The sequence below is a fragment of the Somniosus microcephalus genome, chromosome 14 (assembly GCF_052327205.1).
Source record: "Somniosus microcephalus isolate GS21.2 chromosome 14, FLI_Smic_1.0, whole genome shotgun sequence".
Lineage (NCBI taxonomy): Eukaryota > Metazoa > Chordata > Chondrichthyes > Squaliformes > Somniosidae > Somniosus > Somniosus microcephalus.
Window position 1 is genome coordinate 93,559,879 of NC_141000.1, and position 22,521 is coordinate 93,582,399.

Genomic DNA, 22,521 nt, shown 5'->3' on the forward strand with positions numbered 1-22,521 from the left:
TGACAGCTTGAGCATACATGTCAAGCTTAGGGCAGCGACCCTCCGGAGGGGTCCAATTTGACTCACTCTTCTTCGGTTGCTGCACTGCGGATCCCTGTTATAACCAATTACATCTCCTTTGGACCCACATTTTGTTTCTAAATATCTCACTATCATTCTCATTTTGCCTTGCGCTATCACTTTACCATTTAACGACTCCTGCCCTTCACCCGATCACAGACTTCCATTTTGTTCTTTACCTGCTCCCGCCTGGTTCTGTACTTGCTTAAGACCTGTTCATCTCTAACATAGTCCAGTTCTGATGAAAGGTCATCAAACTGATAATTAACTCAGTTTGTCTCTCCACAGATGTTGCCTGACCTGAATGTTTACAGCATTTTCTGTTTTTACTAAGATTTTGTACTTTAAAAAACAAAGTATATATAGTGTGTCAAGTATTGTTCTGCAATATCTTGCTGAGTTTTCTGTTTATCTGTAATTATCTTTCCTGTAATTTTAGTCAAATGCCTCTCGGCTGCTGAATAAACCTTTCTCAACTTTTTCCACTCCAGTGTTCTACCCCTTCTTGAAGGCACTGACCATCGTTGAGGTACTCTTCAAGGTTGCTGTCTGCCTTCTGGTATTTTACTCAAGTGGCCATTCTTCATGTGTTGGTAGATGATTTGGCCATGGACACATCACAACCAAACATAATCCTTCCCTTTCCCAGCATGTACTCATTTGCACTTCTGGTAGGGATTGCTGCTTAGTAACCAGGAATGGGGCACCCTAGACAATTTCTCATTATCTAACCTTGGAGCCTTTGACTCATTCTATCAAGCAGTGTCCATCATGCCAGTTACTCTTCAGAATTTCTCTTAATTGATTAAGGAGACAAAAAAGTGTTGGAGATATTAGGGCAGAAAAGAGGTAGGTTTTAAGGAGGAGAGAGAGGTTTAGGGAGGGAATTCCAGAGCTCAGGGCCTTGGCAGCTGAAGGCACAGCCACCAAGGGTGGAGTGATTAAAATCAGGGAAGCTCAAGAGGCCGGAATTAGAGGAGCATAGCTATTTCGGAGGGTTGTGGGGCTGGAGGAGATTACAGAGATAGGGAGGGGGCCAGGCTGTAAGATTTAGGATCACAGGTCGCACATAGATTGCCCAAAGGGTCTTAATAGTTGCAAGGCATTTTATTAAAGAGCTACAGTTTAAGTGTAATCAGATACTACATGCGATTGAAATAGATACAATAGACACACAGTCCGTGACAGATGAGGGCCATCTACAGCCCCGGAGCAGAATGGAACGACCGGATGGACGGTGAGGCAGAGCGGTGGTCTCGGATTGGGTGAATCCCTGCAACCTGCGCAGCGGCCACTTCTGTTGGATCATCCCTCGAGGTGTTAGGCCTCAGAGGCTAAACTTGACCAAGGTGTTAGGCCATAGCCAGCATGCATCCACCTCGGAGAAACCGTCCCCCTAACTGCCAGTTTTCCTCACTCGGTCGCCCATTTTTATACCTTATTTTGATGGGCTGGTGGATACCTGGCGTCAATCAATTTTACCCATCCCATTGTCCAATTACAAGGGAGAGGGTACCTCTGACAGCACCCCCCTCCCATCTTGGCCCTGGAGATGGAGCACGCGGTGTCTGCCGGCACACTTGAGGCCTTTCGAGATCGGTGGGTGCCGCGGGGACTGGAGTGCATAGTCACCCCGGCAAACCAAATTTTAATTTGATTTGATAATTTTTATTTAAAGTTCTATTTAATTTACAGTTAAGTTACAATTAATTGGGTCTAACCAAAAGAGGACCTCCCTCCCATCTTGGCCTTGGAGATGGAGCAAGCAGTGTCCGCCGGCACGCTCGAGGCCTTCTGAGACTGGTGGGTGCCGTGGGGACTGGAGTGCATCATCTCCCCGGCCAATGTAATTTTAATTTAATTTGATAAGTTTTATTTAAAGCTCTATTAAATTAGAGTTAATTGGTTCAACAAAAAGAGGACCCCCCTCCCATCTTGCTGAGGTCAGCTATTTCCCTATCTCTGTATCAATGTCTTGTTGCTCTTTCAAGAGACAGCTTGTTTATCTTTAAGGCTCCTTGCTAAATCCCTTATCAGCATAGCTATGCCTTGAAGGCCTGTTTTTGTGTTCTGACCTCGTACAGAGAGCTGAATTACAACTCTTTTTCTGACATGACTGGAATCCTTCTGTGTCATCAACTTAGGCAAACTGCTGATCTAGGGAACCCCTAACAGACTATTATTTCTTCCAATCAATTTCTTACAAGGCCATGGAGGGATTTGAAAAAAGGATGAGAATTTTAAAATCAAGGCGTTGCTTAACTGTGAGCCAATGTAGGTCAGCGAGGGGTAATGGTGTGTGTTAGGATACGGGCCGCAGAGTTTTGGATGACTTCCAGTTTATGGAGGATAGAACGTGGGAAGCCGGCCAGGAGTGCATTGGAATAGTCAAGTCTAGAGGTAACAAAGGCATGGATGAGGGTTTCAGCAGCAGATGGCAGGGTCGGAGTTGGGTGACGCTACGGAGATGGAAATAGGCGGTCTTAGTGATGGCGCGGATATGTGGTCAGAAGCTCATTTCAGGGTCAAATATGACACCAAGGTTGCGAACAGTCTGGTTCAGCCTCAGACAATTACTAGGGAGAGGGATGCAGTCGGTGGCTAGGTAACTGAGTTTGTGGCGGGGACTGAAGACTGGCTTTGGTCTTCCCAATATTTAGTTGGAGGAAATTTCTGCTCTTCCAGTACTGGATGTCTGACAATTTAGAGACAGTGGATGGGTTGAGGTGGTGCAGGTTAATAAGGCCATTAAAAAAAAAGCAAACTAAGCACTGGGGTTCTCTTCTAGAGGAATAGAATTAGAAAAGCAGGGAAGACATGTGTTAAACTTGTATCAAACCTTGGTTAGGCCACACTTTGGAGTACTGTGTACAGTTCTGGTCTCAATGTTGTAAAAAGGATATAGAGGCATTGGAGAAGGTGCAAAAGAGAGTCACAAGGATAATACCAGAACGGAGAGGTGATACCAGAACTGAGAGGTTATAACTATCAGGAAAGATTGAACAGCCTGGGGCTCTTTTCTAAAGAAGAGAAGGCTGAGGATGACCTGATAGGTCTTTAAAATTATGAAAGAGTTTGATAGGGTGCACGTGGAGAAAATATTTCCACTTGTGGGAGAGACCAGAACTAGAGGCCACAAGTATAAGATAGTCACGAATAAATCCAATAGGGAATTCAGGAGAAACTTCTTTACCCAGAGAGTGGTGAGAATGTGGAGTAGTTGAGGTGAACAGCAGAGATGCATTTAAGGGGAAGCTGGATAAGGACAAGAGGAAGAAAGATACGTTGATGGGGTGAGAGGAGGCTGGTGGCGACCAGTTGGGCCGAATGGCCTGTTTCTACGCTGTAGAATCGACCATGCATTGCCAGCAGCTTTTCTTTCTTTTTCTCTCTCCCTCCCCCGCCCGGTGACTTGCAGCCTGGTCCTTTAAGAGGTTTGTGGTGGGTTTTTTTTTTAACTCCTCCCTTTCCGGTGTGAGGAAGATTCCTTCCTTCCCTTGGAGAGAGAGAGAGGAAAAAAAGAAAGAGAGAGAGGGGGGAGCGAGAGGCTAAGCTGCCGCTGTTGGAATCTTTTCATTTCGAAGAGAAACGACGAGTTGGCGGCCTGTTAACAGGCGGCGGCGGCGGCGGCGGCCTGCTGTGTTGTGGCTGAGCGCGGCCTGCGGGCGCTGCTCTGACCGTTACAGAGCTTCCTGCGAGCTGACGGATCGACAACTGCGAGCCAGCCAGCCCGGGCCGCTCAGTTTCCTGTTAACTTCCTAATTGTGTTTTTTTCTTCTTTTTCAAAAAGTAATAATTTCCCCATCCCGCCGCAGATCCCCTTGGACCAGTGAGTGCAGATCCGGCTGTTTCTTTTTGACTGTTTTGGATAATTTGGTTTTAGGATGTTTGTTGCAAGGTGTCGATGCAACTTGACACATTTGGTTGTATTTTTTTAGCCGTTTTGTTTTGGCTGTTATTGTTTCTGTTTGCTGCCCGAGATCCGACTGTATGAATGTCAATCCTTCACAAGAGAGGAAAGATTTCTCTGCGGGATGTTTTCAGTCGCTGCACAGGTGTAAAATACCTGTGACTGCTAAAACAAACCTGACTTATTTTTGATCTGTTTTGCATTCACTTGGAAATCAGCCCAGAGGCATTATCTTCGTGAGAAAAAACGTTTGGTAAGTCTTATTGGAGAAGGGAGAGTGTGAGTCAGGAAATACATATTCACAATGGTGTGTTTTGATGTGATTTGTGTTATATAAACCAAAAAATCCTGGAAATGACAGTCCTTTTGATGTTGGTGGTGTTGATTGTTTCAGAATTGTACAGGGACAAACGGAAGTGACTGACATCTAGCACCAATTTGACCTGAAAATTCACTTGCTGCAGCACCCTCTTGTAGATCCCCTGTGGCACTGCTCACGGTGAGTCATCAGAGTATATGTTTTAGAATAATAGGGCTTTCCTGAACAAAGTGGGATGGGTGAAGTGCTACAGGAATTAAGTGTGATGGGTCGAAGCAGTGCAAGGTAGATGGAAAATTGTTTACCGTTAATATTTAGGTTGGGATCGGAAAGTTGATTTTAAAGGAAAATAATAATCAAATATGCTTTTACATTGTGCAGTCTTGTGGTATTCAATTCACACATCTAAACAGCTGCTACCACAACTAGTGATGGAACTGTAACTGCCAGTACTTCTAATATTACAGATCAAAATGCTGTGCAAGATTTAACCCCCTTTTGGAAGGACAACATCTATAATTGTACTGCTGTGTATAGATATATTACCCACCATTATGGTTTGCTAAAATCCTAATGGGTACACTACAATAAATCCATACAAACTTTATTTTTTGAATACCAAGAAAAGGAAACAAATTGTTAATGAAAATTATTTGTAGGTATTCTGTGAACCAGTTCTTTAAAAAAAAAAAAAAAAAAAATGTTGAATGTATAAATTCAACTTTTTGATTACATTACTTTTATCTCTAGTAAATATTGTTTTGGAATTGGGGGAGTAGAATGAAGCATCTTTTAGATTTCCTTAATATATTTTGTGTTATCCATTGTAATAGGAATTGAATCTCAAAGTAATATTTAAAAATAAACTTGATGTTTTCACAAATAGTTTTATGTGCTGAACAATGTTTGACAACATGAAGTGTTTAGAGTTTAGAGTGTTTTTTTACACAGATGTTACTTTTTTCAGGGTGTGATACTTTCCACACTTGGACAGGCTTATGTTCAGCAAATATCATAACAGACATAATCTGTGCCTGACTTTTTGGACAATCTTCCATTATTTTAAAATAATTATAATTAATACTTTGTGGCTATGTGGAGAGTGGAGTTTTTGCACTCCATATCGTATATAGCACATGCTCTTGTCAATAGTGCAGTGTGTCCTGGTGTCTTGAATCTCAAATCTCCCATTAATAGCTTGTTTATATATTGCAGAATTGAATGTACTAGTGCTTTGGAATTCACCCTGTTTATATTATGGATTTCAGACCACTGATGGCATTGGGGAAAAGGGCATCTGCAATCTCCCTTTGCTGTTGGTGGTGCAGTGCCTCTGGTGCTGAGGAGAAAAGCCACCACTTAACGTGATGCTTTGACACCAGAGGTGTTGTCTCCCGTGTATTGCAATGCTGTCACTGGTACACCACCATCATTTAAATGCAGCATTTGAGTGTCCAACTCCAAAGTCCACCTTTGACTCATTGAAAATTCTAACCTCTTAGAGATTTGTATACAAAGACTAGGGGCAAAGACAGGAGGGAGGGATTTAAGGGATGTAAAGGAAGGGACTGACTCTTTTATTAAAAAAAACCCCAAACAAAATGCTAAAGAAAGAATTCTCTCTTTCTTGCCCATCATGCCACCTTCCAGCAGGTAGGATCTGGCAGGGAGCTTACTCCCAAGTCAATCCGACTCTATCAAAATACTGGTCGTTGCACAAGAGAGCCCAGATGACTTGTTCTGTAGGGCTTTTCCCCTCTTCGCACTCCCAGAGGGATAACCCCTCACCTCTGGTGAGATTAGGAATGTTTATGGGACTCATGGGCATGAAGAAATAATTTTTTTTCATACATTGCAGATGCTTTAATGCTGCAGTGAAACAATAGCCACCCATGAAGCTATAATATGTTCACTTAATTGAATGTTGAAAGTGTTTTTTCAAATCATTACAGCATCTGTTTGTCTTTCCCTATGCAACTACTGCCATTTTTTTCTCTTTATTCAACAATGTCTGTATTGTGAATGAGATTCAGTTGTACCTTTTGCATAATTGTTTTTATAATTTTGTATGCAGCGATTAATGCTGCTGAATATTTTTTTCCAGATAAGGTATATAGTATCACCTTGAGCTCAACATCCTTACTGTGCATTTATCCTACGGCCTTTATCTGTAAAAGAGCTTGAGATTTCTCTTGTGTCAATAGTTCGGCAATTTTTTGTTGTTTTAGATTTAGCAGCATAAAAAGCAGACAGTTGCAATTTTGGTTCTGTTTGATTCGAACTGTAATTCAAAATTATTTTTTGCACAAATGGCCAGTTAAGACAGAAAGCAGTACTTTTTGTGCAAAGTACATTGTACTCCCGCTCTCTTTCTTAGGAAATCCTCACTTTTGTACAGTTCTTTTGGTTTCTTGAGCATAAAAATCTAGGCTGACACTCCAGTGCAGTACTGCGGGAGGGCTGCACTGCTGGAGGTGCTGTCTTTCAGATGACACGTTAAACCAAGGCCCCATCTGCCCCCTCAGGTGGACGTGAAAGATCCCATGTCATTATTTTGAAGAAGAGCAGGGGAGTTATCTCTGGTGTCCTGGCCAATATTTATCCCTTAATCAATATATCAAAAAAAGAGATTATCTGGTCATTATCACATTGCTGTTTGTGGGAGCTTGCTGTGCGCAAATTGGCTGCCGTGTTTCCTACATTACAACAGTGACTACACTTCAAAAAGTACTTAATTGGCTGTAAAGCGCTTTGGGATGTCCAGTGGTCGTGAAAGGCGCTATATAAATGCAAGTTTTTTTTCTTTTTCACAAAGAACTACAATTTTGGGTTTCTGTACCCCCAAAGTCATTCCAGTGATCTAGATTATAGAGCAGCATGCATATCTCCCAGAGTGGCCCTGTTGGTTTGATTAGACCTGTATTTTGCACTGTCTTGAAGACTATTTTGGATCTGCCTGAGCAGGGAAAATCGCTGCTGACATTTCAAGTATTTGCATCAGTTTTGCTCTCCTTGACTAATGCTGGGATGTAGTTCTACAGGTGATTTGTGTCCCTCTAATATCTCCCCCAATTGTCCATTGCTACGTGACTATATTATGTTGGTGAGCTATTCATCCATAAGGGCCATCACAGTCAAGCTGGTCTTGTCCTTAATTGTAAAAGATGGGCAGAAAAGCTGTTGGAGTTGAAATCCTCAAGACACCTTGTTCTTGTGCCTTTGCCCATTGATTGAATATTGCAACCCTGTTTATCTCAAGTGGTGGTTAATTCCAACTTGGTCCGCTCCATACTCGTACAGCCCCGCGGACTTGCTGAGGACGACCTCCTCTGTGCCAGAGTTCACCACCTATAACGTTGCACAGATGTCAGGCTATCGGTCATCTACAAGACCAAAACAATAATTAAACCAGATCTCCATGTTTATACCACAAATATGAGCTGCAACAGAATTAGTTTAAATATTTGCATAATATAGGAGTGATGAAGCATCCCAAACCTCTTCTCTTGCATTTGTAAGTCTGCTCTTTACGCAAAAATTCAAATATGGAATTAACCATCACTTTCACAAGATTACCGAAAGCATATCAGCCTATTGGGGGAATATGCCCAGTGTTATAAAGCTGGAACAAACACTCGAACTTTCTGACTGCAAATTTGGCACTTCTTTCAAGATACTTTTGAAATCTTCTGTAATGATTCAGTTATGTACAACTTAAGAGGAAGAGAGTGTTTGAAGACCAGGACCTCAAACCCGGCACTAAACTGATGGTCTACAGAGCAGCAGTGATACCTGCCCTGCTGTATGCCTCAGAGACATGGACCATGTACAGCAGGCACCTCAAAGCACTGGAGAGGTACCACCAACGCTGCCTCCGCAAGATCCTGCAAATTCATTGGCAGGATAGGCGCACCAACGTCCGTGTTCTCGCTCAGGCCAACGTCCCCAGCATCGAAGCTTTGACCACGCTCGATCAGCTCCGATGGACGGGTCACATCGTCCACATGCCCGATACGAGACTCCCAAAACAAGCGCTCTACTCGGAGCTCCGGCACGATAAGAGAGCCCCAGGTGGGCAGAGGAAACGCTTCAAGGACACCCTCAAAGCCTCCTTGAAAAAGTGCAACATCCCCACTGACACCTGGGAATCCCTGGCCCAAGACTGTCCACAAAGTGGAGGAGAAGCATCCGAGAAGGCGCCGAACACCTTGAGTCTCTTCGCCGGGAGCAAGCGGAAGCAGCGCAAGGAGTGCACGTCAACCCAAGCACCCCACCCACCTGCCCCGTCAACCACTGTCTGCCCCACCTATGACGGAGACTGTAGGTCCCACATTGGACTCATCAGTCACCTGAGAACTAATTTTTAATGTGGAAGCAAGTCATCCTCGGTTCTGAGAGACTGCCTAAGAAGATGTACAACTTACAGATTGTGGCCTGAGGGGACGGTTTTATTGCACAAGTAGGTCAGAAGTGAGCTCTGCAGATGTGAGTATTTTAAAAATAGTTCTTTGACTCTTTTGTTGCAATCTCAATCCATAATAGAGCTCTTTGCACTTAACATTTTTCAATTGTTAATTTTTCTGTGTCCTAAATATAGTGGAATTATTTTGTATACTCAATAGGAAGCCATGCATCAAGCTGTAGAGACCGATTTTACTTGTTTAGATAAGCTATCCTAATGTAAATATGTAAATCCATTAAAACATTTGTCATAAATGGCTTTGATGAAATAGTTCAGTGCACAATATTCATGGAAGTTCCAATAATGTGGGTTTCCCGCCTTCCTAGTAACTTTCATTTGTGATATGCGGAGAATTATTTTGTAAATGTGCTTTGAGGGGAAGAAAAGAGAATGAAAAATTAATTTGGTACCCTAGGTTCACACTTTTATGTTTGTTTAACTGTTTGTGCAAATGCTAATGCAGAAAATAGCGCTTAATCTTGTTAACTGCCAAGCTGCTTAAGTAAATGGTTATCAGTTGTACAATCTGTACAGGATTGTGTTTTCAAGATAAATTTGCTGTGATGTCAGTCAACAACAACAACTTGCATTTATAGAGCATCTTGAATGTAGAAAAATGTTCCAAGGTGCTTTAGAGGCATGATCCAAAAAATGAATACTGAATCAAAGAAAAAGATATTGGGACAAGTGACCAAAAGCTTGGGCAAAGAGGTGTAAGTTTTAAGAGGAGCCTTAAAGGAGGAGATGGAGGTGGAGAGGCAGTGGGGTTAAGGAGAGAATCCAAGAGCATGGGGCTTGTCAGATGAAGGCATGATTGCCAATGGTGGGGTGAAGGTAGGGCACGAGGCCAGATTTCAAGGGGGTTGTAGGGCTGGAGGAGGTTACAGAGATAGAGAGGTGAAGTGACGATATGATTTAACAACAACTTGCATTTTTTTTTATTCGTTCATGGGATGTGGGCTATATACACACAAAGCATTATCGGGTCCTGCTCTCGTCTGCCAAATTGCTCACCATTCCAGAATCAATCTGAAATGCAAAGATAAACCCGGCTCCTATTCTCCACTGCTAATTGTCTTCTTAAACCCCTCTCCCCAGTCTCCTCCAACCTCACCTCCGATAACAAGTGTGAGGAGCTCATGGACTTCTTTGTCTCTAAGATTGACACCATCCTTTCAACTGCCTCTGCCACTTCCCTTCCTTCCCCACGCCCACTGGGCCAAACTTCTTCTAAGGTTTCCCCCTGCCCTAGCCCTGAACTCCCATCTTTCTCCAGTTTCTCTCCGATCTCCCCTCATTACCTCTCTGCGCTCATCTTGTCCATGAGACCCACCTCCTGCTCCCTCGGGCCCTGTTCCCACCAAACTGCTGACCACCCAACTTCCTTTTCTGGCTCCCATGTTAGCTGACATTGTTAACTGTTTTCTCTCCTCAGGTACTGTCCCCCTCTCCCTCAAATCTGTCATCGCCCCTCTCAAAAAACCAACCCTTGATCTTTCCGTCCTTGCAAGCTACCGCCCCATCTCCAACCTCCTTTTCCTCTCAAAAGTCCTTGACCGTGTTGTTGCCTCCCAAATCTGTGCCCATCTTTCTTGCAATTCCATGTTTGAATCCCTCCAATCAGGTTTCCGCCCTTGCCACAATACCGAAACGGTTCTCGTCAAAGTCACAAATGACATCCTTTGTGACTGTGACAAAGGTAAACTATCCCTCCTCGTCTTCTTGACTTGTCTGCAGCCTTTGACATGGTTGACCACTCCATTCTTCGCCAACGCCTCTCCGTCGTCCAGCTGGGTGGGACTGCACTCGCCTGGTTCCATTCTTATCTATCTAATCGTAGCCAGAGAATCACCTGCAATGGCTTCTCTTCCCGCTCCTGCATCATTACCTCTGGTGTCCCCCAAGGATCTATCCTTGGCCTCTCCTATTTCTCATCTACATGGTGCCCCTTGGCGACATCTGAAAACACAGCGTCAGTTTCCACATGTACGCTGACGACACCCATCTTTAGCTTGGGTTTTAAGGAGCATTTTAAAGGCGGAAAGTGAGACAGAGGTTTGGGAAGGGAATTCTAGAGCTTGGGGGGCTTAGGCAGCTGAAGGCATGGTGGCGCAATTATAATCAGGATGTGCAAGAGGCCAGAATTGGAGGAGTGCAGATATTTTGGTGGGTTGTGAGGCTGGAGGAGGTTACAGAGATAGGGAGGGACAAGGCCATTGAGGGATTTGAAAGCAAGGATGAGAATTTTAAAATTGCGCCGCTGGTCAACCGGGAGCCAATGTAGGTCAGCGAGGATGGGGGTGATGGGTGAGCAGGAACTTGTGTGGGATAGGATAAGGGAAACAGAGTTTTAGTTGAGCTGACATGTACGGAGAGTGGCGAATGGGAGGTTGGCGAGGAGATCATTGAAATAAGTCTGGAGATGACGAAGGCATGGATCGGAGTTTCAGGGGAGGATGGGCTGTGTAGAGGCAGAGCTTGGCAATGTGGAAATTGGTGATCTTGGTGATAGAAAGGATATAGAGTCAGAAGCTCAGCTCAGTGTCCTAAAGGACACTATCTATCTAAGTACAGGAAACTTTGTATTATCCGGAGGTTAACTGTCCGGAATGCTCGAGCCACCGGCAAAAATCAGGAGCCGTTTCGTTAGGTTTTTTTCCTTTTCGTTGCTTTTTTTTCCGCCAGTCAGGCTCTGCAAGGTCTCGCAAGCGTCTCTGTAGCTTAGCAACAGCTTCAGCAAGGTACGCCCGACTGTTTAGAAGCTGTTGCTAAGCAACAGGGTTTGTTGCCAGATACAGAGCTCAAAATCTCCATATGTTTCAACATTACCGCTGGTTTGTTCGGCAGTTTTGATGGGACGGCAACAGCTCGGTCCCGTCGGTGCCAGATAGCACAAAGTTTCCTGTAATATGTAGGCCACAAAATTGCTGTGATTAGGATTGTTGACTGAGCTGGGAATCGACAGTGTGTGAGATGCATCAGTTTCTAAAATACAATGTACATACTGTATTACCAATTTTATTTCTTGAAATTTTGAATCTGCTAGGCATTAGGGCCTTGGTGTTTTTGTTTGGTCTTGCACTCATCTATGAGGAAAGGTGCTTTTTTTTGTGTCCAGAGAGAAGGAAGTTAGGAGGGTACCTCATTGAGGCGTATTTTTTTTTACATTGATTTAAACAATAAGTTAACTGAGAATATTTGAATTAGCAAAAAATAAATTTAAAACAGAATCATTTATTCATGGTGTGATAAAGTAATTGGAATAATTTTCCGGACAAAGTAGTAGAGACAAAAAACAATAAGAGGCATTCAAAATGAAATGGATGCTAGGCTGGGAAAGCTAGAATGCTTGAGCGACAAGCTTTGTTTATGCAGAATAGCTTTCCTTTTCCTTGACTGCAGTACGGCAGATAAGTGAGGAGTGGGTGGGGGGAGAAAAAAAACAGTGTATAATATGGCCTGAATATTTTGTGTGAAAATAAGTATTCCCCTCCCCAACAGTTTTTCCATACACTGGAACCCTCTGGTACCCTTGCAACACTTCCACAGGGATTTTTGTGTGCCTGTGGTATAGTACCAAATGTCTCCTGGGAATTGAGTATTATTTCAATAATGATCCAGGGAAAATAGTGCATTACATAGGAGAATCTCATTAGGAGAAAAATAAGAACAACTTGTGCTAAAGACTTAAAGGGGATTTTAATAGTGTTTCTCAAACTGTGGTCCAGAAAGACTTTCCAGGGAGTCAGTGACCGGATGTGGCTGGAGGTAATTTCAAGCCTGCTCCCTCTTATAAAACTGACACTGATTCAGCTCTTGCAAATTATTCTCAACGGCTTGGTGATTGGTTAGGCTGATCTATTCGAAATTTGTAATCTGAGAAGCGCACGTAATTGACTAATAAATATTGTGTGTTTTTTACGATGTCAATCATTAGTCAGAGGTAATAAAAAATGTACAATATGTAATTATTGTTTCCACTCGCACTTCCTTGCATATCTAAACTACCGGACTGAAGTCTAGTTGTACACTGCACGCTTCCAGCTATCCTTTAGCATCACTTCGTTAGTGTTTGTTAAACAAGAGCATTGTAGGCTCTGTGTGTATGACTATTGCTTAGTGTTGGGTATTTTTAACCAACTAAGAATAGAAAAAAAAATTAGATAATAAACTGCACCATGGGTTTTCATATTTAATGCCAGTGCCTCACAAGGTGTTATTAATGTTATTCGCTATAGATGTAGGTGTGAGACTCGTTTTTATGCATGGGACTAGTTGTTTATTCGCTTATGTGAATTGACAGGAGATTAAATCATAGTTGTTATTTAAAAATAATACTGGCGATTATTTTGATTCCTATTAACTATTACAATCGTAAATTTATGCACTTGCGTGTAAAGATTTATTCAGCATTTTCGAGCAATATGCACTGCTCTGTTGGGAGGTGGGTGGCTTGTGTTTTGTACCAGTTTGTTAATTTTGCATCATGCAGGCAGCTTTATTTTCATTTTTTTGCTTCCTCCCTCATGTCATTCAGCTTCATGCACCTTCAACTGGAAGGATGGGAGAGTTTCAGACTATTCCTTACATTAACCCCCTTTTTTTGCAATGATCTAGGGCATTTGTGCAGTCCTACTCCTTTTTATAAAAAAAAAAAAAAAAATTGTAATTTATTTTACTTGGCAATTCATTCACTTGAATTAGTCCTACAAGTTTCTTATTTAGAACATGCAAAAATTGAACCAAACCCTTTCCTCACTGAGGCTCACAGCTCTCGCTCACTTTGCAACGAACACTCCCTGCTGGTCGAGCCGATTCCTCTCCCTGATACTGCAACCCTGTGCCATCCTCCCAACACGTGTGATCAGAGTGCCTGTGGGGCCCTGCAAACACATGCCTGAACGTCTTCACGCAAACGTGTACAATCCCACAGTGCAGCTGTTACAGAACATGCCAGTGGGACAGTGTGTCGGTAAGTCATGCTTCCAGCAGCATCCCAGCATGTGCATGGGTGCTCGTGCCCTCACTCACCTTGGCCAGCCTGCTGACGGCTTTAAAAATTGTCCAGCACTAAGTGGCTAATAGTGGCCATCTGTTGCTGCGGAGTACCTAGAATTGGTGTGAGAAGCAGGCGCACCCATCTCACTGATACCTGTAAGTAAATACTGTACCTGTTTTCTTAAAAGCATTATTAAAACACTCTTGCAGCACTTTCATATTATGAGTATGATATAATAGTATAATTTAGATGGGGGTGGTCTGTGATTACTAGTCGATTTTGAAGAGGGGTCCTTCAATCAAAAATGTTTGAGAACCACTGCCTTAATAGACATAAATTGAAATTTTAAAATGTTCAGTAAGCAACAACTCAAAATATTCTGAGTTAATGGCTTAAAATATGATTGGTGTACTCACCTCTACATTCATCCTTGTTTCTTGTGTATAGAATTACTTTGTAATGTTCTTTAATAACTTGTTGACGTATTGTAGAAAATATATCCACATTCCATTGTGCTTGTAATTTGCTGATAATTGAAGCGTAGTCATTGCTTCATTTTTGCATCCACCAGATTGTAGCTAATTGTTTCTGGACTCTTCTGTGTTACCATCTCAAAGTTTACTTTTTTAATGCAATACTGCATCAGGTGCTAGTGCTTCAAGTTTCACTTTGAGTGGATCTTCACTAACTTCCTATCAATTCAACTCTGTTTAGAGCTGCTTTTAGAAGCTTCTGTATGTAACCTGATATTTTGTATAAAATGCACACTGCAACACAATTAAGTAGATCTGTTCATCTATAGCCCTTTCCACTCCATTTGTAGAATTTTACAGTTTTAGGTTATATTTCTTTTTGCAAAATATGCTACTTCATAGTTATCTTGAACTACATTTGCCAATACCTGCCCAGTCTTCCAACCTGTCAGACATTTTCTATTCTTCTATCTGCCATGTCCCTCCCTCACAATTTGGGGATATCCACAAATTTGGATATTAGTTGCTTATGCTCATGTCCAAATAATTTGTGCATATAGAGAATAAGAGGTCCCAGCACATCTCTGGGGCAACAACATCTTGCCAATCCAAGAAACATTCATTCATTCCTGCTTCTGGTTTCTATCCTTCAGCCAGCCCTCCACCTGCTGCCACTTTCTCCTTACTGACACGAGCCTTCATTTTGTAGCAAGTGTCTAATGTGACCCTTTTACCTAAGACTTCAACAGTCTAAATATGCAACACCACTACATTTCCTTAGTCTATACACTCAGTAATTTCTTTAAAGAATTCAGTTAGTCAAGTAAATTTGATTAGTCCATGATTTTCTGATTGCTAACTAATATTATGAGATGCAATGACAAATTCTTGTATTTCTATTAAAATCCTCAGTTTTTGCCACTGTTGATCTCTTGGATAACTGCCATATTCTCGGATCAGTTGTTTTATGCATTATAGACTTGGCAAGTGATGTTGGGAATATACCCTCCAGAAAATAGCACTGAACTGGTTAAATAAATAATTTGCTGGAAGCCTGTGCTTAGTGCCAAACAAGAATTCCTTATTCATCTAAAGGTTAATTTTATACTGGGAATTATTTTGAGATGATATTTTAAAGCCTTCACTGTAACAAAATAACTGGAGACCATTTATATTTTTTGTGATTTTTCATTTATAAATACTGACAAAGCTTGCAACCTTTTAGTTTGACATCCAAACACTTCTGAAAATTCTGCTCTTGTTCATAGGGACCCTGCAGCTGCTCAAATGGATAGGCATAGGGGGTCAACTCAACCCACTAACCAGGATGGACCAGAGACATTGAAGGTACTAAGTTCAACTTTATTGTTGGATCTGCAATTTAAACTTTACTGTTAACTTTTTTTCCTGCTTGTACGTTCTATTCTACTATGCTTTGCTGGTCGTCGTCGTACGTGTCTTCACACTGTTCCCTTTGGGGAACTGTATGAAGTGGTGGAAGGATTTCTGGCTGCGATTTACGCTCCTTCCGTGACCGTAACCATCTTCGTACCAGCCATTAGGGTGGTTAGTCCCATGGCGGGAGGGTTTTACGGGCTCCCACAACCCATACGAGGGGGGGGCCACCCACACCCACGGACGCAAGTATCCCGCTGGATGTCAACCCAGAATTTAGAGCCGGAGCTCCGACTCCACTTGCCGGGACTGTGGAGCGGGGTTCGAAACCCTACGCTTCTGGCCCAGCAGCGGGGATGCTACTGCTACGCCAAAGGCCCACTCCTGCTTTGCTGGTGAAGGCAGTGAATGATTACAGAATGGATACTTTGTGCTGTAGAGATGCCAGTTGTTCACCATAATTTTGAGGCTGCACTTGATAATCATTTTAGAGGGCTATGGAGTTAAATATAAGTTGATATTTGTAACTAACTGAATTGGCTTGCATTGTTTCTGTAGCGATAAACAAATTGGCCTGGAGTTTCTGCTAGGTTGTGCTGTTTATTTTAGCGTAATTTGCCCGAAATTAGCCAAACCAGCGCAAAAGATTGAGGAATTTCAAGCGCAAACTACGTCCAGCGCAAGTAGAGTTTCCACGATCTTTTGTGCTAGTTTAAAAAAACATCGCGCTGGAAGCGGCCCCATCCAAAAAACTGGCCATGCCCCAGATTAAATTAATTACCATTGCGAGTTTCTGCTAAATGCGCCCGTTTGCGGGCCTTTGAGGAGGCTCTTAAAATTAAGCTTTTTTTTAGACACAAAGACACGAATAGGCACATTTTTAACAGCTTTTAATTTACTATGAAACTGACTAGTGTACACCAATGAAACTAATTATGTAGTCTTTTTAAGTGGTGCATTAGATACTCTGATTAAAAATGCTTAATTTTTGTGATAAACCTATTTTCAGCACCAGGTTACCAGTCTTAAATATATTGATGAATATTTTTTAATGCAAAAACCATTCCGTTCTAAAATGCTGCCCGATTGCGCTGGTTCATGGCAGCTTTTACGTCTGGCTGAGTTTGAGCAGAAATCTGAGCAAAGAAAATCACTTCTGAAAGCTAGCGCAATTTTGAGCGCATTTGCACTTGGATTGCCGATTATGCCCAGTGAGTGAATATGCAGACAGTATTACTCTACGAATATCTATGTTTCCAGTCTTTGTTCCCTCCACCCCAACCTCCCTCATATCTTAATAATAATGCCCTGCATTGATATGACATTGGTCCATAATTTGTTGTAGCAGGGCACCTAACGCTGTCTGCCGTTAGTTAAACTTGCCTTTGCACGTTTAGGTTTTTACATTTTTTGCGTGGCAAGTTGCTGAAAGTGCAAACTGATAACCACACCGCGAGGGAAACAGGGCATCTGTGAGCTGAGTGAACAGGGCAAGCAATTGTGTATCTCCATAGCCAATCGGATTAAAGGATTGTGAAAGTAACAGTGCAATGACGAAGGAAGTATAAATTAGAGTGGGTGACTTCAATGTCAACTCAGGTACAGAGAGAGAAATAAGAGGGAACGAGAGATTGGATTGAGAGAGAGGAAAAAAGAGACAAAGGAAAAGTAAAAAAAAAAACATTTTTACAATTTTACGTTTTTAAAATCTCCCAACAACAATTAAAACCTGAAGGAATGAGACTCCTCATTTGTAATGGTTCATTTTCAATGCCAGAGAAGTTCACTTGCAGTAATTACCATTTATCACATCGATAAAAGGGTACTTGGACTGAAATGGACAAGACTTTCTGTGGTGAGTTTAGTTTGTATCTATCGTGCAAATGCAACAACTTCATGCCGTTCAATGCATTTTAATGGTGAGCTGGACAGCAAGATGTCGTTTTCGCGAAGCTAGCGGCACATCTGTCCCTCGCCTGAAGTTGCTGTCACATTTGTGCATAAATAACGGCAAGTGCCATTCGCTTCATTGTTATTTTGACAGCAAATTCTAGCCTATTACGTGTCTCCCATATGACTCACCTAGTTGGTTGGCTAAGATTGATAAAACTTTCCCTTGTACAGGGCTGATGGATGTGAGATTTAAATCTTGTCTTTGTTGAGGCCTGCATATGATGCATCATAGTAACCTACTCGGTATATTATTGCATGCAGTAATTGGTTATGTTTGCAAATCTGTGCGATCAGTGTTGCTTTTGAAGAGTTGAGAAGAACATGTGATAGAAGGGTTTTTTATTTTGTTGAATATTTCGTGATGGTATCGTGCATAGGTTTTTAAAAATGTACCTCTGCAGCATGTTGGCTTTCAGCCCTCCGTGCCATATGGTGGAATTAATGCAGGTTTGAGTTCTGGTCTGCTCACTTTGCTCAGCCACATTTAATGAAGTGCTGAGTGAGAGCTGCAGTGTCTCCTAGCAAGTTGGAGAGAGCGTACCACCTGTTGGTTCCTAATGCATTATGGCAGCAGACTATAGTGGTACTAGTGGTCTGAGAGCAGGCAATGAAATACCATGAGGACAGAAGGCTTGCACTTCTACTGGGCCTGCCTAAAGAGGGAAAGGAAAGAGGAATATTCGTTGAGATGAACAGAATATGGATGAATAGTAGGAATGGCTGATATTTCACTTGATTACCTTTTTGGGACCAAGGAGAATTTTATGCAGAACTCTTCCACAGGAGGTTAAATGGATGGGATGGGGTTCATGATTGTATTCATTGTACAGTATGTGGCTTGTTGGGTTGACCTATTAACTTGCTAGTGTCAAATTGTTGAGTGTAGCCTATCATTGCTACGAGAGCTGTTTACACTTCAGAAAACTGATCTTTACGCCAAAACACTCTGTACTGTGTATAATGTGCATCTGCTAACTGTCATTTATTTTTAAAAGAAGGAATATAAGTAGCGGATTTATATAGCACCTTTAATGTAGAAAAATGCCCCAAGGCACTTCACGAAGGTGTAAACAGATGTAAATGGAGAACATGTATTGAGCCATGCCCTTTTAGGGGCACATACGATCCAAATTGGGTACTCGTGCTTTGCAGATCAAGTTCTATTTTTATGTGCTATATCCTCCAGGGACATTTATTAGTTGTGGTGTTGATGTCTAAATTGAGCCCTTCAGGAGCTGATGCCATAAATCTATTAAACTTGTCCCAGTAGGGTGCATGTCGACAACCATTACTTCTTTGAAGAAGGGAAACTATGGTGAAGAAAATTTTTAATTAAATATTTTTGTTACATGAATTGCATCTCATAGGATGGATTATCCAATTCTTTTTATCTTTTGGCACACTAAGTTTTCATAATGGTAAGAAATAAAGTAGATTAGGCCCAATGTACTTGTGATCCAAATTAAACTCTCCCAAATATTACTATTACCATACTGAAGTAGCAGAACTTTCATAAGCATGGAGTGTATTTGAAATTTAGAAAAAGGCTCAACACCAAGTTTTATTTGATGGAATACCGTCCTGATTCCAAGGATGCCCAAGCTAGATTGTCCATGGTGCTGAAACATCTGGCTCTGGTACTGTGAAAGAGCACACCGTCAGCTCTAAATCAGACACAGAATCGTGCCTGCAAGAAGCATTCTGAGCAGTGTACTGACTCTTTGTTCTGTGCTACCCATTATGGAAAGGGTGAACAGCTTTAAGTTCCTCGGAGTCCACATCACGGAAGACCTCTCCTGGTCCCTTAATACCTCCTCTCTGGTGAAGAAGGCCCAGCAGCGCCTATATTTCCGAAGGAGGCTGAAGGGATGTAACCTGTCACCCCTGATCCTCTCTTAACTTTTACCGCTGCACAATAGAGAGCATCCTGACGAACTGTATCACAGTATGGTATGGCAGCTGTAGCTACTATGACCGGAAAGCCCTGCAGCGGGTAGTCAAAACTGCCCAACGCATTACCGGCACCCGGCTACCGACCATAGAGCACATATACCAGAAACGCTGTTTACGGAGGTCACGGACCATCATCAAAGACCCTACCCACCCCAGCCACAGTCTGTTCACCCCCCTGCCATCTGGGAGACGCTACAGATGCATTCGCACCCGAACGACCAGATTTAGGAACAGCTTCTTTCCCAGGGCTGTCATCCTACTGAACTCCACAAATAAACTCTAAAGCCTGCACATCTGCCAATGCACTTTATTATGTTTATGTTAATGTATTACAAGCCAAATGAATGTTGAATGTTTAAATGTCTTAATCTAAATGTACACTCTCGGGAGCCGCAAGCCTACATTTCGTTGTACTGTACTTGTGCACTAACAATGACAATAAAGTTGATTATTATTATTAGCTGCTCTCTATGGTTAAGCCTTCTATATCTTGTTTGGCATGTGGTTAGGGCAATTTTTGCAAAGCTTAAAACCTATTCCTATATTGAATCAAAAGTCTAGGGCCTAGAAATTCAGTGGGCTGCGCCACCTGTTAGCGCCCTAAGAGGGCACTTAGTGGGTTGTACGCCACTGGCCACGCCTCCCGCTAAATTTAGCGGGACGCTAATGGCGGCGCAACCCTTAGCGCTGCGCCGCTACCGATGACGTCATCGGTGTGCACAGCGCCCCGCTACCGCCCCGATCGTGAAATTTAGTAGCGCCCCCTGCTTTAACGCCGATCGCAATTTGCTGAGGTGCGGGGCAGCCATTTTTTTTGCTGGCAGCCTGCCAGCACCTCTCCGCGCCGCCGTCCCCGGCCTCCTGAGCGCCCCCCCCCCCCCCCCCCGTGGAGTGCTGGCTGTGTCCCAAGAGCCCGGCACTTCTCCTTGGTGCCGGGCTCTTTTGCCGGCACCCGCGCTCTTCGAGTGCGCTGCAGCAGGCCCCTCCCCTTTTAAGAAGGGGAGGAAGGCCTGCAGTACCGCAGCGCGCCGTGCCGCAGCGTGTGGCGCTCCAGCACGTTGCGCTGTGATCTTCAGTTGCAGCGCCCCAAGAGGGATGCGGGGTGCCTCGAGTAGCGCCGCGCTTCCCTCTGGGGCGCTGAAAGTGAATTTGCGGCAGGTGGCCGCGATTACTTCCGGGGCGGTACTTCCGGCGCCCTGGCGAGGCTGGCGCCCCAAAAGGGGCGCCACTGAATTTCTAGGCCTAAATCTTGAGTTAACCTATTTAAACCGAAGCTAACAAATAGGCTAGTAGAACGTGTTCCATTATATTCCATATTCTGGAAGACAGACCCCAACAGGCAGAGTCTGAATTCATTGTACTCGGTTTTTCTATAATTCTTGCTCTTTATATGGCAGTAGTTCAGGATGATGAGCAGTTTGACATGGTGGTGCTCCAAGCCAACTGAGTGTACAGGTCTTCATTACCTTACTGCTAGTTTCCACATTACTTTAATTTACTCACCGTAGTCACGCTCCCCTATTTTATTGGTTGAAATTCTAGTTCCATGTACAAAACACTTGACCAGTTACCTCTATTCTTTCTAATCAGTGGGGAAGCTGTCTTCCACCTAGTTACTAGTTCAAACAACATTGCCAGAAATCTTACCACTAGGTTTGGAATGATGTGAGAAAATATTAAACAGCTTGTTTATTTATAAATTCTGATTTTCTAAATTGTCTTTTTTTTAAATGATGTACTTAAATGAGAACATAACATAAGAAATAGGAGTAGGCCTTTCGGCCCCTCGAGCCTTCTCCGCCATTTAATAAGATCATGGCTGATCTTCTACCTCAACTCCACTTTCCTGCACTATCCCCATATCCCTTGATTCCCTTAATATCCAAAAATCTATCAATCTCTGTCTTGAATATGCTCAACGACACAGCTCTCTGGGGTAGAGAATTCCAAAGATTCACCATCGTGAAGAAATTTCTCCTCATCTCAGTCCTAAATTGCCGACCCCTTATTCTGAGACTGTGACCCCTGGTTCTAGACTCCCCAGCCAGGAGAAATGGTCTCCCTGCATCTACCCTGTCGAGCCTGTAAGAATTTTGTATGTTTCGATGAGATCACCTCATTCTTCTAAACTCTGGAGAATATAGGCCTAGTCTACTCATAGGGCAATCTCTCCTCATAGGACAATCCCACCATCCCAGGAACCAGTCTGGTGAACCTTTGTTGCACTCCCTCTATGGCAAGTATGTCCTTCTTTGGGTAAGGAGACCAAAACAGTACACAATACTCCAGTTGTGGTCTCACCAGGGCCCTATATAATTGCAGTGAGACGTCTTTACTCTTATACTCAAATCCTCTTGTAATAAAGGCCAAAATACCATTTGCTTTCCTAATGGCTTGCTGTACCTGCCTGTTAACTTTCAGTGATTCGTGTACAAGGACACCCAGGTCCCTCTGAACACCAACATTTCCCAATCTCTCACCATTTAAAAAATACTCTGCTTTTCTATTTTTCCTACCAAAATAAATTCCTTCCCTTTGTGGTAGGCTCTGATGAGCTCCTCATGATTATAATGTGTTTAAGTTTGGTTTTTCAAACCTTCCTTGGGCCTTCACTATATTAAAGATGTTGTAAGTTATGTCTAGTGACAGATGAAGGACTCGTAAGAACATATGAATTAGGAGCAGGAGTAGGCCATACGGCCCTTCGATCCTGCTTCGCCATTCAAGAAGATCACGGCTGATCTTTGACCTTAATTCCACTTTCCCGCCCGATCTTCATCCCTTGATTCCCCATGAGTCCAAAAATCTATCTATCTCGGCCTTGAATATACTCACCGACTCAGCATCCACAGCCCTTTGGATAGAAAATGCCAAAGATTCACAACCCTCTGAGTGAAGAAGTTCCTCCTCATCTCAGTCTTAAATGGCCGACCCCTTATCCTGAGACTATGCCCCCCTAGTTCTAGACTCTCCAGCCAGGGGAAACAACCTCTCAGC

The 22,521-nt window shown here is 42.9% G+C and overlaps 1 protein-coding gene across 5 annotated transcripts in view; it reads left to right on the forward strand.

Moving 5' to 3' along the window:
* The first annotated feature begins 3,266 nt into the window (after positions 1–3,266).
* The window catches only part of LOC147107714 (sentrin-specific protease 7), a 107,884-nt gene continuing 88,629 nt past the window's right edge, over positions 3,267–22,521 (forward strand). For 3 of the 5 annotated variants that reach the window (XM_086006944.1, XM_086006947.1, XM_086006946.1), the window contains exons 1-3: positions 3,526–4,223; positions 4,365–4,469; positions 15,492–15,570. In XM_086006944.1, the coding sequence (XP_085863070.1) occupies positions 15,511–15,570 (60 nt within the window). In that variant the 5' untranslated portion in view covers positions 3,526–4,223; positions 4,365–4,469; positions 15,492–15,510. Of the gene's footprint in view, positions 3,354–3,525; positions 4,224–4,364; positions 4,470–15,491; positions 15,571–22,521 lie in introns of those variants that run through there. The other 2 variants (XM_086006945.1, XM_086006948.1) reach the window with 2 other exon arrangements.